The sequence below is a fragment of the Lynx rufus genome, unplaced genomic scaffold (assembly GCF_022079265.1).
Source record: "Lynx rufus isolate CCGP_SWC_20201006 ecotype Redwood Valley unplaced genomic scaffold, mLynRuf1.p SCAF_10, whole genome shotgun sequence".
NCBI lineage: Eukaryota > Metazoa > Chordata > Mammalia > Carnivora > Felidae > Lynx > Lynx rufus.
The window spans coordinates 21,065,929-21,081,832 of record NW_025814824.1 but is presented as its reverse complement, the minus strand read 5'-3'; the positions used below and the strand labels follow the sequence as shown (position 1 = coordinate 21,081,832).

At 43.3% G+C, this 15,904-nt stretch overlaps 1 protein-coding gene across 8 annotated transcripts in view; it reads right to left on the bottom strand.

Moving 5' to 3' along the window:
* TLE4 (TLE family member 4, transcriptional corepressor) overlaps positions 1-15,904 on the bottom strand; it is a 141,763-nt gene that overhangs the window by 12,140 nt on the left and 113,719 nt on the right. For all 8 annotated transcript variants that reach the window (XM_047102527.1, XM_047102537.1, XM_047102562.1 and 5 more), the window contains 6 exons: positions 11,205-11,324; positions 9,508-9,561; positions 8,421-8,573; positions 6,972-7,104; positions 6,503-6,696; positions 5,926-6,002 (listed from right to left, as the gene is read on the bottom strand). In XM_047102527.1, the coding sequence (XP_046958483.1) occupies positions 5,926-6,002; positions 6,503-6,696; positions 6,972-7,104; positions 8,421-8,573; positions 9,508-9,561; positions 11,205-11,324 (731 nt within the window). The remainder of the gene's footprint in view (positions 1-5,925; positions 6,003-6,502; positions 6,697-6,971; positions 7,105-8,420; positions 8,574-9,507; positions 9,562-11,204; positions 11,325-15,904) is intronic.

Here is a 15,904-nt window from a genome sequence, read left to right as displayed (position 1 = left end):
AAGCTAGAGGGGACATGGTCCAAGCCACGAGACGAGGTTACTGGGGGTTGACCTTGTGAACACCAGAGTCGCCTGGGATGATGGCAGGTTCTGAGTGGAGGAAGACCCTAAGCCAAGGGTCCGGTCTTTAATAAAGTGGGAAAATCCCCCAACAAGGTGGAAGGGGGTAAGGGTACAATCCAATGGCACAAGCCTGAAAGGGTTAGAGTTTTCCCAAAAAGGTAAAGGAATTCGGTTCTAGAACACACTGCAAGGGGTGCAGGGTGACTGGCCCTGAGGATTTTGGGATATGAAACAAATGAAGGGGCATCCCCTCAGAGAGGCTCCCCTTGGGAGAGAGCTGGGTGTCAATCAGGCAAGGAGGGAAAGGCAGCAATACTTGGAGAGAAAGGCTGAGATTCTGAGGGATGACGAAGGAGGAAAAGGCTAATTGATTTAGCAATTAAAGAGGTCATGAAGACTAAATCTTAAAAGAAGGCAGGGGAAGGTTATTCCAAGTTTAGATGGTGTTATACATTCTTAATGATAATTTACTTGAAAAGCCATCCCTTCTCTCCTCTCTAGTATCACTAAATGGTTTTTAAAGAGCTTTGAGAATTAAAATAGTTAAGAAACTAGGCACACAACTTCTTTTGAGGTTTTTGATAGGACATTCTTCAACTCAACCGTGACCACTCTGTGAGCACCTACTATGTTCCTGGAGATCCTTTAATAAAAATTTCAAGAACCTACTTGTGTTAAGGATATAATGTGGTCCTCTGTTTGCTGTTAGCACACGTAAGATACTCAAGACTGGAAACAATAAAACTCTAGTACACACTTATCAGATTTCAGCAAACTCTTTGATGTGTAGCTAGCACAGTGTACTGAAATGTGTACTGAAAGCCAATCTTTCTAAAACTCAGAGAAACCCAGGCTTGAAGCACTATTCTTTCTCTGTCTCATTAATTTCATCAGTAAGGACCTTTTAGCCACATGCTTGGATACAGACATCATGCTAAGAATACAAAATCAGGGAAGGCACTGGTCTTGCCCACTAGGGGCTTCTAATCTAGGAAGTATGATGAGAAAAGCATAGAAGTGACCACAATACCAGGCGGAAGATAAGAAATACGAGGTTTTGTGGTGGTTCAAAAAGAAAAGACAAAGCTGACATTTCAACAGTGACACGGTAGTAGAGATGGGTTTTGTGGAATGGAAGGATCTCACCAAAGAGAGAGGAAGACAGAAAAACAATTCCAGGGGGTGGAAATAGCAGAGAGCAAGGGCTCTAAAAGGATAAGGTACAATGATGGAAATTCCTGGACTGGTTTTAATCCAAGGATTCATTTATTTAATAATGATTACACAGAGAAGTGGTTGAGGGAGCTGGCCCGAGTACAGTCTGATCAAATGTGTACATACATGTATATATATTGATATGTATCTATATGTATAGACACTCAATGTATCGACACCTAACGCTATAAAGGGGAGGGCCTAGAATGCCAGCCTGACAACTCGACAAACAGAATTCACTAAATTCTTTTTTTTTTTTTTTTTAAGTTCATTTTTTATTTTGAGAGAGAGGGAAAGAGAAAATCCCAAGCAGGCTCCATGCTCTGCACTGGGCCCAACACAGGGCTTGCTCTCAACCACCGTGAGATCATGACCTGAGCCAAAATCAAGAGTTAGACGCTTACCCGATGGAGTCACCCAGGCGCCCCTCACCACAGGGTTTTTGGAGCGAGAACAGGTAGGACATCACTGGGGCAACTGACAGAATAAATCTGATAGCAAGGAACACATGGGTAGGAGAAGTAAGAGACAATTATTCCAATAATCTAGATGCAAGGCAGTGGGGGACCTGAACTAGGCTAGGCTAAGGAAGCCACACTAAAAGTAACAGCGGATATAAAATTCTGTATGACATAATGAATGAGATGTGAGGAAGGAGCCAATAACTGAGTTTCTGAGCTTAGGAAACAAGAACCAGAATGCCAGTAGTCCTGATGGGCAATTCGGGAGTAAGACCCAGTGTGGGGAAGCATCATGATACGATGGACTTGAAGTGCAAATAACACACTCAAGATGTCCGAGATGTCCGGCCATTAAGTAGCAACGTAGGGCCGGAGGGAGAGGGTACAGGGCACCAGAGAATACGGTGACCCGCACTCTTCCAACACACACACACACACGCATACACACATGTGTGCGCAGCAGGCAAAAGCACTAAGCACTAAGAATGGCTACGGAAGACTGTAAGGAGAACAGAAGCAGCTTGGACTTTCTGACAGAACTATATACTTCGAATAATCAAGGCATCTGCAAATGGCTCTTTTTAAAACTTATGCGCTGAAGATGCTATTTAATCCGAATCACTACCTTTCTAGGAAAAAGCAGCATATTTAAAGAAGGTCCCTGGCCTTCCCACCCCCACCTCCTGACCCTCTCTAAAAGGCCCAGTTCTGTAACGGCACACTTATCTTTCTCATACTTTGCAACACTTCAAGTTTCCAAGGTCTCACAAGACAGGACTAGGCCTTGAATTCACAACAAAAGGTCTGGCCACTGAACTTTATGAAGTATGACAGAAAATCAGGTTCTAAGTAGCATATGAACCCACTAGTACGTTAGCCGACCAACAAATACTTGTTGGTGGCTTACTGTGTGTCAAGCATTGTTCCTATCTTGAAAAAGCCTGCTTTTATAAAAACAAACAAATACAACAACAGGGAAAGATTTCTGAGTTGTGAGCAGCCTAAAACCCATAAACCTGAGGTCTTCTGTCACGGCTACATTCACATGCCATACCTCATGATATAATTAGTACTATGGTTTTGACTGAATAGTTGTATATATTTACAGATGTCTCCTTCAAGTAGCAGGTGAGGGAAAAAGTCCGTTTGGGCTTATGTTGAAATTAAACTATGTTGTCGTTCTAATTACATATTGAGTGGAACTCCTGCGAATTCACCAGAATAGACAAGAGGACCCAATGTGAATTATTCGAGAAAAGCTACTTTATTCATTAGTTTGGAACATGCATTTAATTATAACTTTTGATAACATCTAGCAACTCATTCTGTAAAAATAATTAGGATAGAGATACACGACTGTTTTAAGTCTGTCTGGAGAAAGGCCATTTACTTTCTGTGTGTGGTAGGGGAAAAGCCTTTAGGTGATTTATTATGTTTTGTGCTCTAGCACAAAAATATGAGCTGCTTCTGTTGAAAAATAAGCACAAAACAAAGTTTCACAATTCTGTACCTTAAGATCTGAAGAGCCACCTAATTGTTACAATCATTTCTTCGGTAAAAAATCTGTAATAAAAATATATTATCTCTATATGCATAAATGAACGTGAATTTACATGTCTTGACGCCCTCTTGTATAAAGAGGCACCAACTGACAGGGATGTGGAGTCTAATTTACTCAATCTAATCATCTTGGGCCACTTCTGCCCGCTACAATATGTTCTATTGCAGAAGCTGCTGAGAAACTGATAATACCCTGGGGCAAAGCTAACCAGGAAATGATGCCGCAACTGACTGAACAGCGGCCCTATACCAAACACGGTGCTCAACATACAACATCTTATCTTATTCCATCCTTACGCCCTGCCTGTCAGGGAGGTGCCACCCCTGGTTTACAGATGAGCTCACAAAGTTAACCAACTATCCCAAGGTTGCCCACTAGCAGAGTAAGAATTCAAATTTTCATCTGTCACACTCTACAACTCGCTCTGCTGACCACACCTTGCTCTCTCTGGAACTCCTAATGTCATTTGCCAATTGCATTAGATGTGGCTCTATCACCCCCAGGAACAAAACTTCACAACCATCCTCAAACCCATCAATCTGCCCCAAAGGATCCCAACAATTGTACAATGCTAAGAATCAAAATGAGGGGAAGGAAAGGAGCCCAGCTTAAGGCTCCGAAGTGCCTCCTCAATCAGATTAGCTCTAACTCGACAGTGGTTCCAACGGCCCAAACCTAAACCAAGACGGTCATCTTCTTTCTATACTCCTGACACACCTCTGTCTCCCCGCCATGGCCCCTGGGCAGCAGCTGAGCCAAGAAGAACCAGCTCTTCTGTTCCCATGGTGATACTCCAGCTCTGATGCAACAGCTAGTTAACTAAGCGGTGACTGTGCGGTACTTGAACCTGGGATCACACCTTTTCCCTACAAAAACCTCTCCCATCTCCATGGGTTCATATGGAACTCATAGGTACTGGAGTTATTTGATTAATCCTATGACCTTGTTATTTAGTCACTGCTTGAAATACACCAAATTTTCACCTTCAAATACATCAGAGTTCTTAGTCAACAAGACTTGTAAGTCAGTCAACAACTATTTGCAGAACACAGGCAGGCACACAGAATTTTATGGTAATGGGTATTTATACCTTCGATTCTCAGGGAACTCAAAGTCTAATTTGCTTTGCCTCCCTTATTAATCAGTCAAATATTTACGGAGCAACTTGGCTATGGAGCCAGCATTGTGTCTGATGCAACAGGGAAGTTTAGCACAGATCTGGACAGAAGTAAATTACGCATGGGAAACAACAAGGTGTAAACTAAGTGCCTGAGTGTACAGGAGTGAATAAAGAAGCAATGGGAGATCAGAGAAGAAAGAGACCGGCTGGCCCACTTGTGCACTCTCTCTCCCCCGCACCCCCATTCATTCACTCATTTAAAAACTATATACTGTGAACACCAACTAGGAACCAGGTACCATTTCAGGCACTGGAGCTACTTCCGTAACTGAAGAGTAAAGCGTTCTGCTCTGCTCTCACGGAACTTCCATTCAAGCAGGGAGAGGCAGATGATGCCTACAGACAAGCATAAAAAAGGCAAGCAGTTGAAAAGAACAGTGATGGGGAGAGTAAGGGAGCGATGGATGCTATTTTAGATAGGGCTGTCAGGGCAGAACGCTCTAATAAGTGACATTTCAGCAGACACTTGAAGTTGAGACCATAAGCCACAGAAAAAGCACTGCAGGCCTTCCAGTAAGAGCAAATGCCCCGAGGCAGGCAAGCCACGAGGCAAGCCTCTGGGAGAAGGGACTTAGCTGCTACGGAGGGTCACGTGTGGATAGGAGAGGGCTGTGAGAAAGCAGCAGCCTGGGGAAGCAGCGTGTGCACGGCGTGGAGCGTCAGAGAGGCGGCCAGCGGAAAGAGCCGTGAGAGTAAATACACACGTGACTGATAAGGCGGGGAGGGTCCTCGGGGATGCTTCCCAAAGAGAGGACGGAGGAAGCAGGCTGCGATTTTAAGGAAGGAGCCAGTGTTATTTCACAGTAAAGTCTCTGTACCGGGAAGACGAAGCCAGAGAGCAGAGAGGTAGTGGTGCACAGGTAGTAAGAAAAAGCTACGCTGGACTGAAATGAAGGACGTGGAATGAGATAAGGTGAGAGAGTGGAACATACAAGAGGCCGGAAAAACCGATGTGTGCGTTTTGCCTTCGTAACTCAAGGGGCCTGTGAATACGGATGCTACAAATACCTCGCTCACGGGACAAGAAGCCAAATGAGCGAGCCACCTTTTCCACAAACACAACTGAGCATAAGACCACACTTCTTTCTTTTCACAGCCTTTGAAGTTTGGCACATCTTTTCCCAACACGCTCAAATTGTGAGCATCCAGGTTTGCACATAAGACGCTTTTTTTCAAGGCAACAAAAGAATTCAGTAACAGACGTGGAGAAGACCTGACTGCTGGAGATGCTTCGGTAATTTGCATTTCCATATTAGAAGCTCCAGATTTTAAATTGAAAATACAAAACCCCACCTCATTACTGCTTTCCTTGGGTGAAGAGAAAATGGAAAATTCTTCGCAAAAGCGTGAGCCTCAAGAACTCCCCCACGCTGCCTAGCAGTGCTCAGTCTGAAGGGCAGGCAGGGGCCCGGGGCCCAGTGGGCACGAGGCACAGGGGTACTCACGGTTTTCCTCCCGGAATGCCGGTCAGGTTTGGAGGTATTGCTGGCACGCGCATGTGATGGTGTGGGTCAAACCCAACCTGCAATTTTCCCAGGCAAGACAACAAAAACAAGCACAGTTACATTAACTCATCTCAGCCTACCCGCTACCTCCCTAAATCCTGGGAGAACACAGCCTTTAAAATAGGATTTTAAAAATATATATGCAGCAACATCTACTGGGGAGAAGAGAGGATGTTTATGATTTTAGTGGTAATGTATCGGGGGGGTGAACCATACATGAAAAAAAATTATTTGTGTAAGCTTTGAAGCTTATGGTGGAAACAAAGGGTTCAGTGCATTCATTATTATTTGCTCTGCTCTTGGGGGTTTAAAATTAAAAGAAAACATATAATAACAAAGACAGTTCCTCACCTTAGGAAAGAAAACGGATCTCACGACAGAACTGCATGTAGTTTAATTTACAAGTATGACAGGTCCCCTTACAAATACCTCCACTTATATAGACCACGTTCACAAATCTGTCTGGCAATCCTACGGGCTGAGGAAGAGCCTGATTCTGTAAGGGCCACACGCGTACCACTGGGGATCTCCCGTAGGCGGCGGCGGCAGCGGCAGCAGCGGCCGCCGCGCTCATCTGCGGAGAAATGTTGTGCAGCCCAGCATAGGCGGCGCCTGGGCTGGTCAGCTCCCCATTCATCCCAGCGTGGGGCACGATCCCAAACGGGGTTGGGTATGGACAAGGGACTGCCATCGGGGTCCTTAGGCTTGAGGCTACAGACCGAAACGGAAGGAGGGAAGAGAAAAACCAAGAACACAGATAACAGTAAGTTAGTAAAATGTTAATACACACTTAAAGGAGCCAGGATTCAAATGAGCTTATTGTAATATTCTCAAAAGCCAAAAGGCATCAAGGTTCAGATTAAATAATTCTAACAACCTTACAATGCTGGTCATTACTGCTCTGAAGGTACTGCACTCTTTAAATTGCTTTAACTTCTTTAAAAACAAGAAGCATAAATATACAGAAAACCTTTCTTCTTACTAACCCAGGGGGTCGACTCCTGGTGGTTTTCCAGGCACAGGCCTCAATCCGGGAGTGGAGTTACTGCCTGGTGTGGGTGCATCGGTTCGTGGAGTAGGGGTATTGGATTTTGAAACAGGAGTGGTAGATTTTTCATTCTAACAAGAGATGGAATAGAATATAGTGGCAATTAGAGCACAGTTTTAACAATGATGTTAAACATTTAAAAAGGCAAATCAGAAGGAAGAAAAAAATGGAAAAGGTTCTTCAGCTTGGGCCTTCACTTTCATAATTGAAAGGAGCAAACCAACAAACAAAAAGAGTTCACCGAGTTCACAAAACCAACGTTCAGGAGGATGTAAACTGAAGCCGAATTTAGGGCAGAGTAGATGATTTCTAGGAAACTGGTCTGAGCCAGACAGACGCTGACAAATCATGATGTCCTGACTGTGACCGACCACTTGCTGGCTGCTCTGATTTAAAGCTGGTTGAGCTGGGTTCCTGGTGGACTGCTCACGTCACAAGGTTTCCTGGCTAACGGGTCCCGTTAAAACAGACCCAAGCCTGAACTGTCACAGAGATCAGCACAGAGGAGTTGCCGATACAAGAAGGCCAGAAGGCCAAGAGGAAACAACAGAAAAAAAGAACTTAATATAGCCCTGTGCCAGACACATCCCCTAGGTTGCGGACACACTGAGGAATTTTCTTTCCTTTAGCTGTAAACTCAGAGGTTAGATGAAAACTGAATTTGTCTTTTTTTTTTTTTTAATGTTATGTTACAAGGAAATAACTGGTGAGGAAAAAGGAAGACATACTACACAAAAAATGCAATTAACTACACAGCCACAGAAGAAGGGGGTACGGAGAGATTATCCTGACTTGCAAGCAGTTTCATTTTTGCATCCATGATTTGTGGTGTGAGTCAAGGTAGACTTTTGTAAATGACAGATTACTTCTTAGATAGGAAGGGAAAATTATTGCAGTCGTATATAGCTTGGTAATTCAAACAAAGCTAGCAACAAAATCACATCTAAGCCAAAAACGAAATTTACCGTAAACCATAGGTGACAAAACCATCCCTGTAACCCCAGAGTGTATTTCTTCATCTTCCCTAAGACACGTTTCACTCAATTTTCCCATATCCCTCCCCTATCCTTGCAAAAAGAGTCATAAAACACACATCTATCACTGGTAAGTCAGTAAACCCATTCTGCTCCAAAAGTACTTTTGTCGATTAAATTTGAATACCCGGTAGAAAAAAAAAAAATCTATGTATGTTTATATATATATGTATATATGTGTACATATATATACACATATATACATATATATATACACACATATATACATATATATATATGTTTAGAAATAAGAGTCCTATAGAAAAATATGAAAAATAGAAAATTTTCAAAATAATCAAAGCCAACCATCTTGAAAGAGGCAACGCCGAGAAAGATGACGAAGACCAGCTTACAAGGCTAAGCTCTTTGGATTTGGAGGAAGGAGTGCTGCTGGAGGATGCGATAGACGCTGGACTGATGGGGGCATCTTTCTTGAGCAGGCGCGTCTTGTCCAGACCATTCTCCCTCGGGGAATGTGCTGGGCTCCCTCGAGGGGAAGATGGATCCTACAAAGGAACATCAAGGGCATTAATGCAGGACGGCACATTTACAAGGCTGGAGTACTTGGGTGTGGACGTCTCTAGCGGAGAGCATGGGGAAGTGCACAATGTTCTGTAATAGATAATAAAAGACTCACCAAGTTGCTCAAGAAAACCTGGAACTGAGCTCAAAGAAAATACAAGATTTATAGTACAGTCACCCCTTGAACAACATGGGGGCAGATCTGTGCGGGTCCACTTATATGCAGATTTTTTTTTTGATAAATAACGGTACAGTACTATAAACGCATTTTCTCTTCCTTATGATTTTCTTAACATTTTTTTCCTCCGGCTGCTTTATGGTAGGAATACAGTATGTAACACATATAACACACAAAATATGTGTTAATCGACTGTTTATGTTATCAGTAAGGCTGCAGGTCAAAAGCAGGCTAAGTTTTGGGGGAACCAAAGTTCTACATGGCAGCATCATGTGTAGACTAACTGAATCACTACGTGGTACACCTGAAACTAATAGAACACTGTGGGCTAACTATATACTTAAATTAAAAAAAAAAAAAAGGCAAGTTATATGTGGACTTTTAATATGCGGGAGGCTGGCACCCCTGAACACCCCCTCCACCACCTGCATTGTCCCCGGGTCAGCTGTACTTATTGAAAACAAGAATCAGTACCCTACACATCTGCAAGCTGCCTGTCCGCGAGACCTGCAGGCTGACCACAGAGGTCTGGTGTGCATTCATGGTGATAGCAAAAGGCACTGATACTTCATGGAAAAGAATAGCAATACAAAAAGGATTAAGACAGAAAACTAGTAATGCATAAATTTTTCACGTAAACAAAAAGTGGGTCCCTTTAGAAACTAGGCACACACTCTGCACACTAACTGCTTGGGCACAAGTCACTGGGACAGCGGGTGAGAGCAGGAGGTTGAACGTACCTCATTGGAAACGTCGACCACCAAGTTGTCGTCGCTCTTCTCAGCGTCGCTGTCCTGCATTGACAATGGACAAGCATTACCTCCTTCCCCAGTGCCCAGGCACAAAGGACAGATTTACCCTAGATGAGTCCAGACTAATTCCTCACATCTTACAAAAATGAACGGCGCCAAACGGGGCTAAACACTTAACGACGTACTATGTTCTTTAATCCTCATGGTGATGTTATAAAGGAGGTAGTATGATGATTCCGCTTCACAGGTAAAAAAACAAAAAAAACAAAACAACACACAACAAACTGAAGCTTATGGCTTGCTTGTTACTCCAGAGCAGAAGTTAGCACGGCCGGCTAAATCCAGCCTATAGTTGTGTGTGATTTGTTCTCAGTGTTTTTGTGGGTAAGTAGCTACTCTTTTAAAATTGGGATTTCATTCTTACTCGTTGCCAAATAGTATTCCATCGTGTATATATATACACATCTTCTTTATCCATTCATCAGTTGATGGACATTTGGGCTCTTTCCATAATTTGGCTATTGTTGAAAGTGCTGCTATAAACATTGGGGTACATATGCCCCTATGAATCAGCACTCCCGTATCCTCTGGATAAATTCCTAGTAGTGCTATTGCTGGGTCACAGGGTAGTTTTACTTTTAAGTTTTTGAGGAACCTCCACACTGTGGATGGAACTGGAGTATTATGCTGAGTGAAATAAGTCCGCCAGAGAAAGATATCAAATGTTTTCACTCATGTGGAACTTGAGAAACTCATCAGAAGACCATGGGGGAAGGGAAGGGGAAAAAATAGTTACAAACAGAGAGGAAGGCAAACAATAGGAGACTCTTAAATACAGAGAACAAACTGAGGGTTGACTGCGGGGGAGGGGGAAAATGGGTGATGGGAATGGAGGAGGGCACTTGTTGGGATGAGCACTGGGGGTTGTACCTAAGCGATGAATCACGGGAATCTACCTCCAAAACCAAGAGCACACTGTATATGCTGTATGTTAGCCAACTTGACAATAAATTATATTTAAATAAATAAATAAATAATAAAATTGGGAGATGTCACATGAGAATTCAAGCTTGCAGCCTTGTTTTGAGGCCTACAGTCTTGCAGGGCAGCTCCACAGTGGGCAGAGAGGGGACTGCCTGCATCCGCCCCAGTGCCATCCAGCTTGTTCCCTTCACTATGTGCCCTGGAGGGCCAGTCACCGAAGAAAACTGAGCTTCACCCATGCTGGACACACATTTGGGTGCCTCTGCAAGTTATAGTCAACAAAACCTGCTTTATTCCTTAGCACAAGTTCATTTTAGGCATTTTACCAGGTTTTCTATGATTTTATATTTTTCCTTAACATTTCTAGTTGACCAGAGAAAATCCAGCCACCTTGAAATACACAGAGGGAAGTAAATACATCTATAGAAATGATATTATGGAACACCTAAGATGTCTTCTATTAGCTTCCAGATAAAGCACTGTGTTCACTCACGACACGTGTGCACGGACCTGCACGCACAGAGGACTTCAGCTAGCCCACTGAGATCCAGCTATAAATGCAATCACTACCTTCTTCTCCTAGTAGATGTTTTTTTTCTCTTGTGTTCTAATTGTGGTTGATAACAGTCAAAGGGTAAAATAGCTGCTGATAAAAAGCGGAATAAACTGGCCTCCCCCAAAGCAAAGGTGAATGAACCTACATAACGAGCTGCGATTTCCTTTTCTTCAGTTTTCTGCTTTTTGCTATCAGAGGAGTAGTCAGTGGAGTTTCTGTGCTTCTCGGCACCTCGGAAACTGGCTGATGGGGATACTGAAGAACTCTGGAGTTAGAAAAGAAAGCAGCTTTCAGAAATGACCATCCCTTTAACAGTGAGTTCTTCAGTCACTTAAAACTTAATGTTCCTCTTCTTCATTAGTATACACTTGCAAAACTGTTAGGAGGAGACAGGAGAGAAGGCAGGAAGTGAAAGGAAGAAGGCAACAGAGGTGTAGAGAGAAAACCAAGGAGAAATGGAAAAGGGAATGAGGGATAAAAGGAACGAACCGTGTAGAGACGTGGCAGAGGGAGCCAAGGAATAAAAAAAGGAGGCAGGGACAGCAAATCCAGAAGACAGAGGGGTCTGGTCCAAAGGAGATGTTGATTACACCGGCAAAGCATCTTTAGAAAAGTGAGAAAGGAAGCGGATAGGGAAAAAAAAAGAAAAAAGGAATGGGGCACCTGGGTGGCTCAGTTGGTTAAGCATCTGACTCTTGATTTCAGCTCAGGTCATGATCTCACAGTTCCTGACTTTGAGCCCCGCATCGGGCTCTGTGCTGACAGTTAGGAGCTTGCTTGAGATTCTCTGTCTCCCTCTCTGCCCCTCCCCTACTTGTACTCTCTTTCTCAAAATAAATAAACAAACAGTAAAAAAAGAAGAAGAAGAAAAGGAAGGAAGAAAAAGGCAAGCCACCCCCCCCAACCCCACCAAGTTTGCTGGCTGATGGGAAGTCAGTATCTTAAGCCATTACAGATACACTAAATACATTAGAGTTCAACCTGGAGAAAAATTAGTACATCTTCAAAGAAAAGGGAAGAGAGGTACTCTTTGGGAACTTGAGCACCCAAAAATGGTGATCATGTGACACTAAGGTCCTATTTACAGAATTTTGCTTCGTCCCTTGTCTTGTGGGCATGGAAGATTCAGAGTGGCAAGTAATAAGAACAGAAACAAAACATCTGCAAAAATGTTCACTTTGTTCCTTTCTGACTCCTACAGTTTTCATAAGCCTGCTCTTTTTTTTTTTTTTTTTTTTTTTTTTAAATCTCTGGAAACCCTGGAACCCCCATTAGGACCAGGTAACAGAGAAAGACAGTCCCTCCCTCTTGGGAACACGGTCGGGAGCGACCCGTATGGGTTCAGGTGATGTCCGTCATTTCTGCCCTTCCAAAGAGGTCCCAGGTGGAGGAGGCCCACACGCCAAAAATAAGCACTGAAAGCACAGAGAATGGATGTGTCTGCCATTGAGGCCAGGTGGCTACTGGGAGGCATATTTAGATAGTATGACAGCCTAAAACCAGATATGAAGAAATGAAGAAAGTGTCAATGGAACTGGGAAGCAACCTTACAAACTGGCTAGTGACTCCGCTCCAGACAGACCAAACAGGAGCTAGCTAGACGTGAAGGTGAGGTGTGAGAGAGGGAGCGGGGCTGACCTGTGGAGGGTAGGTCGTAAAGGCCAGAGAAGCCAAGTCCTTCATCAGGGCACCAGCACAGGGCTCTGTGCGCTAGACTAACCCAGGCTGGACGGTGGAAAGAACATTTGGAGTTAAGAAAACAAGTTTTAGGAACAGCAAACAATCTCCACCAGAATATCTCCGCCTTGCCATCTGAATCAATTCAGGGAACTGTTCCGTAAAGCTCTTCCTCATTGATAACTTTTACTCCTCTCATATAAAACTAACCTTTGTACTTTTTTTTTCTCCTTTATCTTAGTCTGATGGTATTATAAAGATGCACAACACTGGAGCACCTGTTAGCATGGAGCCTGCTTGGGATTCTCTCTCTCTCTCCCTCTCTCTTTGCCCGTCCCCCAGCTCATGCACTCTCTCAAAATACATAAACTTAAAAAGAAAAAAAGATACACATTTATAAGGGCTTTTAAATTAACTATGGGAGAGGGAGTGTGATATCCAGAACTTGTGGCCCTGTATTCCATTTCACTTCCTCCGAACCTTAACGCCACATTTTCTTCTGTGGCTAAACTTGCAAAGTGTGTTGTTAGAGGAAAACCAATTAACTTCCTCCCCCCCCCCCCCCCCCCCCCCCCGCCACGGCTGCCAGTATCTCTACCAAGACACCACCCCCTAGTGGTCAGCTGTGCTGATGGCAACTCCACCACCAGCTTCAAAGGCAGGAAGGAGAGGGGGTAGGGGTTTGGTGGCAAAGGAAGACGAGAAGGACAGTGAGTGGGTTCCCAACGACAGGGCTGGGTATCTCTAAACCCTTCCTTCCTTTGGCATTCTCTCTCAGCGTTTTCAATGAATGCAATAAATTGTAGGCATCAAACCCTGTAACTATCCCTATTCATTCACCCTTAAGCTTAATGGCAGAAAAGATGGCACGCGTTACTCAGTAAGGCGGAAGGCTGAAACAAAACATTAGAAGCCAAATAATTTTTAAAACTGGACTGCTTCATTTTCACGTATTTCCACTCAGTTCCAACCCTCATTCCTAAGCTGTAAAGACTTGGTTCAATGCTTCTGCTTTATTTTCACACCATGACTAGGTTTTTATGACCATTACTCCACTAAAATCATGCCTGCAAACATCATCTGTGAGCCTCTACCTACCATATTTAATGTCAGAACCCCATATCTAGTTCCCCTGTCTCCAGTCAATCCTCCACATTTCTGGGGTTCGTATTTCCCCAAAGAGAGATTCAACCACTTCTTGGTCTTCCTTAAAAACAACAAATGGTTTCCCACTATCCTTAGGGGAAAACAAAAATCCCATATCTGAGGGTGGCTGTTTCCAAAGCCCTTCAGTCCATGCCCTAAACCAGAGCCCTGGCCTTAGAGCTCAGCGCCACGAGCTTGGTGTTGCCCAGTGCTCTGTGCATTTTCATTGTATCTGTAGCCTTTTTTCCTGGTTTATGAGAATGCCCATTTTCCCTCGGTATCTTTCTGTTGAAATCCTCATTCTTAAGAACCAGCTCTAATGTCACCTTTTAAAGCTCGCTCAGACACTGGCAGGCAGAATTAATCACTCAATTCCTCTTTGTTCCCTTAACACTTTGTTCACCCAGTGAGTAGAGCCCTTGCAATCAATATGTGGCTATTTGTTTACAAGGTTACTTCCCACCACGGTCTGTGGGTTACTTGGGGGTGGGGGCCCCCGGCACAGTGAGCAGCAGAGAACTGCCCAGAAATGTTTTTGAACATCAATGAGCAAATATCACTTTTGTGCTCCTCAATCTTAACCTAAAATTCAAGTGACACATTCCCTTTCAGAAGACCACTAGGCTGGACAGTTCCACAAGAAACCATTCATTGCAGTGAGAGCTGAGCAGTGACGCCCCTTGGAATTAGCAGCAGGGAAGTTCTGTGTCTCCTTCATCTCTACTCCTCTACCTACTTCCACATGCCTTCATCCGACTCATGTGATATCTTACAAAAAAAAAAGAAAGAAAAAAAACTCTACGTGTGCATGATTATCAACAATCTGAGTCTTTTGATTCTGAGACCCTCTACTGATAAAGTCATTTCCACTTTGTCCGAAAGGAAAAATTGATTTTTAAACAATTATGAAATGCTTTCTTAAAAATCAATACTTAAATGGTAATGTTTATTTATCTTTATGCTTTATACTTACTTACTGACATACATGTACAGACAGCTTTACTTAACTGGCTGGTTTCTGGCTCTGTGGGCAGTATTTTATTTGTGAATTTTACTGCAGAACAGAGTTATATGTTGGAGTCTCCTGGTAGAAGGATAAAGTAGTTAATTATCACTAGCATTTAAAGGTTAAGCTACACAATGGGCACCGGAGCAATCCGCGATGTTCCAGTAACATAATTGCTCTGGAATCAAATTGGACTTGGCACAGACCGCCATCACGAATCTTACACCACCGTTCTGCCACTGGAAGGCCTCTTGGATCTTTGCTGAGCATGTGAACAGGAGGAATTAAATAAATACTTGCAAAGACAAAGTCATGCTTTCACTACGAAGTACTTCTGTTTCTCTATCACTACTTTACAAGCTTACCTACATTAGATTTCCCCTAGCTTGCTACACAGGAAACTTACTGGAGCTGCATCATGACTCTGTATAAATCTACAAACTCAGAAACATTTTCTCATTACTGTTTGATCATGTGAATGTATCAGCAAATTCATTAAGGAGGGTCATAACAATCAGAAAAAGTGGCCTTTTTGCCTCTCAGGCAAAATACCTTAAATGTGAATGCTTACTAAAAAGCTCTGTGTTCTTAATTTTTTAAAAAATCTTTATTTATTTTTGACAGAGAGACAGAGCACAAGCGGGGGAGGAACAGAGAGAGAGAGACACAGAATCTGAAGCAGGCTCCAGGCTCCAAGCTGTCAGCACAGAGCCTGACGTGGGGCTCGAACTCATCAACTGTGAGATCATGACCTGAGCTGAAGTCGGACACTTAACCGAATGAGCCACCCAGGCGTCCCAAAAGCTCTGTATTTTTAAAAACAAAACACTTGTGCTGGGATATTAAAAAGAACAAAGTAGATGTTTAAGGAAAGAAAAGGAAGGGGGCAAACAAAAAACCAGGGGAAAAAATAATAAAAATCTGTAAGTCTTATGATATGGAGATCCCAATTGCTTTGGAAGCAAAAGGTAAGCTTTACAAGAGTTACTCCTAACATTATAAATCATATTTTATCC